Here is a 3,995-nt window from a genome sequence, read left to right as displayed (position 1 = left end):
GTTTTTTTTTCTCTCCGCGCAACACTGAAGAAGCTGAAGAATCATAAGTACTTCTGTTCTTCCTATTTATCCTGAAGGGCTGAATGTCCTTTCCCCTGAAAGTTCCAAACCCTTCAAAACTTCTTCTTTTATTCCCACTTGCATCCTTGTCCTGCTTTTCACTTGAGGAATTCATTTCACCAAACATGTCCAGGGACTCTGATCTTCCATTACTCTCAGTATTATCAGAGTATCTCTTTGTGCAAGAGTCAATGGGATCATTGCTTGAGTTGCTATTATCTTTACTCTGTGTCCACTGCTGGGCATCAAAAAATGATAACAGACAGTGTATCCGCTTCAAAGTTATTCTTTGAGCCTTTGTGTCTGGTTTCACAATGCTGGTGCTTCTGCTTCTCCTTGTGTTTTCTTTTCTCATTGAGCAAGGAGAAGTCTTTATCTGAGCTGCTTAGCCTTTCATTGATTGCATGGCTGGAGAAGCCAGTGGACTTGCTAGCAAAGAGACCACTCAGATCTTCAGGTGTCCCCAATATCTGCTCATTCTTATGCTTATGTTTGTGTTTCCTTTTGTGAAGTTGGCCACTTGAAAGGCTTGTTCCTCCAACTTTTGGAGGAGCCAAAGAGGACTGCATGTCTCCAAGGCCCATTCCCATAGGGGCCTGTAGGTGCACTTAATGTTTTGCTTTATGTTTGGCAGTGGTGGACATCTTCATATGAGAGCTTGCATGGAATTGAGGTGGGGGCACAGTAGGTCTCATAAATGGGGAAGCCGCTCCAAGTGTGTGAGACAGGTACAGAGGAGCTGGATACTGACCATAGTAACCAAGATTCATCATAGGCATTGATGTGTAAGGCATTCCATAGGGTGCATAGTAACTCCCACTGGGAATAGGGTAACTGAACCCTTGTAAAAAAGGCACCTTTGTCATGGCGTCATTGGTTTTGGCAGGTCTATGATGCTTCTTCTTAGACTTTATATCAGAGGTCTTGCGAAGATAGAGCAATGGGTCATACTGGATATATGGCACAGGGTAGTAGTGATCAAAATTAATCCTGAAGATGCTGGGATATGGATTTTCATGATAAAAGGTATAACTTCTATGGGAAATCCTGAACACTTGAAACTTATTGATGAGTTCATCAAGGTCTGCCAGAAACTGGAGGTCATCTCTGTTCTGCTGGCTTTTCCTTTTCCTCTTGTGCTTTGGTTTTTTAATACCCTCATGAAAGAGAAAGCTATCCACAACGAGATGTTTCTGCTGATGACCATGCCTGTTCTTTATGCTGGTGTCAGATGAGATAGCCTCGGGATTGTCCAGGGTGCAGAAATCAAAGGAGTATCTCCGGCGTGATTCTGAGCTTTTCTCGCCTTGGTCAGAGGTACTGTTGTTGTCTGTACCTATCCCACTGTCACTCGGGATGGTTTCCTCGCTGTGAGACTCACTCACTGGCGACAGTGTGACTTCTTTCAGAGAACCTATTTCACAGAGGTGAGAAGGTGAATTAGCCATTAACCAGGGTGGAGACAGCTTCCAAGTTTTACGGTGCATTCCTTTCTGGGTTTTTGGAGGAAGAGCACTGATAGGTTGAAGATTTGGCATAGTTTTTAACTCTGAAAAATTAGTTTCAGTGCTTGCAGGGCTGAGGTTGTCATTAATCCTCACTAACTGTGTTGAAAGTGGACGAATAGCTGCTGGTGATGATGCCACAAGTGACTGCAGGTTGGAAGGCACTGCTGGGTTTTCTGGCTGGCTGAAAACAGGCCTTGAGTGCTTGATGGCTGTCTTAGGTTCTTCTATCTGAGGCTGCAGCTCTGCTCTTGGCTTTCTGCCCCGTTTTTTACCAATGTAGATAGTCCCCCTCTTGCTGACATTGATCTGCTTCCCTAGTCTAGCATCAATGGTGGTTGGCCCAACACTAAACAGGGTCTGGACTTTTGCTTTCAGAGCTATGCAGCTGGAGCAGGAGGACAAGATCTGATTGAGAATGTTCTTCCTCTTGAGGGTTTTCATTTTATTAATGGTCTTGATGGTCTTCTTATCTAAAACCCCAAGCTTCACGATCCTTTTGTGAAACTTGAGTTCACTGATGGACTTGTCTTCTCCTGGAACTATCTGGGCCAACTTGGGCAGATTCCTTCTCCTCTTCCTTTTCTTTGTTCCTGGAAATTCACGATTGATTGGGCTCACTGGGCTGGTGGAGGTCCCCTCGTGAATGGTTTCAACAGTGAGCAAAGGCTGTTTCTTTGGTCGTCCTCTTTTTTTCTTGACAGGTGTGATCGCAGTAAGACTGTCTGTATTGGTATAAAGAGGGCTAGATGGTGTGATTGGATAGGCTAAAGGAGGCTCTACCATCAGCTTCTCAGATGTTGTCATGGAGGTCTCCTGAAGGATAGATTTAGGTTGGCTACAGGTCCATCGCCACTTAGCTGCATGTTTGAGGTGCTGGACTTCAGATAATTTGCTGGCTGTGGGAAGATCAGTGGGTATGAGAGTGGATGTCACAGATACAGATTTTCTGAGTCTGGTGGCACAGTTGGGGGAGGCTTTGTCAGTGAACACACCACTGTCAGTAGCTACTAAGGAGGACTCATTTTCAGTCACTTTTCCTGTCTTTGTGGCTTGATGATCTTTTTTACTCCCCTCTAGCTGAGAGCTAGTCCTGTTTGCTACTTCACTGCTCATAGCAAGTTCAGAAGGCAGGCTTTTCTCCTGGATAGTTTTCTCTATGAAAGATTTTGTGGACTGCCTTTTTTTCCTTTTGTGGCCAGAAGTATCTGTTGTCAGAGACTTTATTGGGATAGTAATTAGTATGTGACTGTTGTCACTTTCACAACTGCTAGCAGAAATGGAATTCCAATTTGAGGGCGATGTATCCAACACACCGTCCATTGAATAAGACTCCTTTTTTCCTTCCACGCTGTCATGGGATTTGCTGTCAAATGCTTTCTTAGCACTCTTTACCCATTCGATGCCTGTGGTTTGGATGGCTTGACTTAGCAAATTGTTTTTGCAGGACTTCTTCTTTGTACTCCTGGTGGGCTGATTGGGAGCTTCCAGCTGCACACCTCCCTCTTGATCTCCAAGAGGCAAAAGCCCATTGCACTTGGAGGCACTGCTCAGCTGGGCAGCCCTGCTGATGCTGTTGGGTGATGGGACTGCACTGCAAATGGCAAGCTCTTTACTACCAGCTGACAGCTGCCCCCATGTGCTGCTGGCGCAGGACTTTTTTGCCTGGGATTTGCTGAAGGAAACTCCTGGCTCCATAGTGGAGACCTTGGTGGCACTAATTGCTTCTCTACTGGGTTCTGTGTTAACAAAGCAACTTTGAGAAGTGAATCCAGTATCAGAGCTTGCTGACCAGTCAAGATGGTGCTGGTTGCTACTTTTCTGCTGGTGCTTTGATTTTAAGGTGTCACTGGTGAAATCTTGTTGGACACCTGGATCATAGTACAGAGCAGAACGTTTTTGTGGTCTGTCATAAACCTGAAAGGTAGCAGAAAATAAAAAGAAAAAAAAATAGTTTATCAGTCCATTCATAACCCCTGGTTGTAGCTCTTTATTTTGTACAGTGAATGACAACTCTTCTTAACCAATGTTCTTGTAAGGGTTAGAAACCTTTATAGAGTCTTATATTTGAGCCAAATTTGCATTTAGATTCATGCATTGTAAAAAAGTTTTGTTTGGTTTTCCCACTGTAAAAAAAAAGGGAAATATTTCTATAAATGCAAAATTGCTAAGGAAACATATTCTACTGATTTTTAATTTAAAGAACAAGTAAAATCACAGAATCAATTAGGTTGGAAAAGACCTTTGAGATCATTGAGTCCAACCTAAGACCAAACACCACCATCACAACTAGACCTTGACACTAAGTGCCACATCCAGTCAGTCCTTAAATACCTCCAGGGCTGGTGACTCTACCACCTCCCTGCACAGCCCATTCCAGTATCTAATCACCCTTTCAGTAACAAAATTCTTCCTAATGTCCAACCTAAA

At 43.9% G+C, this 3,995-nt stretch overlaps 1 protein-coding gene across 1 annotated transcript; it reads right to left on the bottom strand.

The window, feature by feature from the left end:
* Positions 1–23: 23 nt before the first annotated feature.
* On the bottom strand, positions 24–3,829 carry LOC102037465 (SET-binding protein-like; the record flags this gene model as incomplete). Its single annotated transcript, XM_014311683.1, is given in 3 exon segments — positions 24–320; positions 322–3,486; positions 3,795–3,829. Coding segments are annotated over 3 exon segments (3,497 nt in total), but the record flags the coding sequence as incomplete, so codon positions are not given.
* Positions 3,830–3,995: the final 166 nt, after the last annotated feature.

Source organism: Geospiza fortis, unplaced genomic scaffold, assembly GCF_000277835.1.
Source record: "Geospiza fortis unplaced genomic scaffold, GeoFor_1.0 scaffold1943, whole genome shotgun sequence".
Classification (NCBI taxonomy): Eukaryota; Metazoa; Chordata; class Aves; order Passeriformes; family Thraupidae; genus Geospiza; species Geospiza fortis.
The sequence above is the reverse complement of the archived record's forward strand: the minus strand, read 5'-3'. Positions and strand labels throughout refer to the sequence as shown.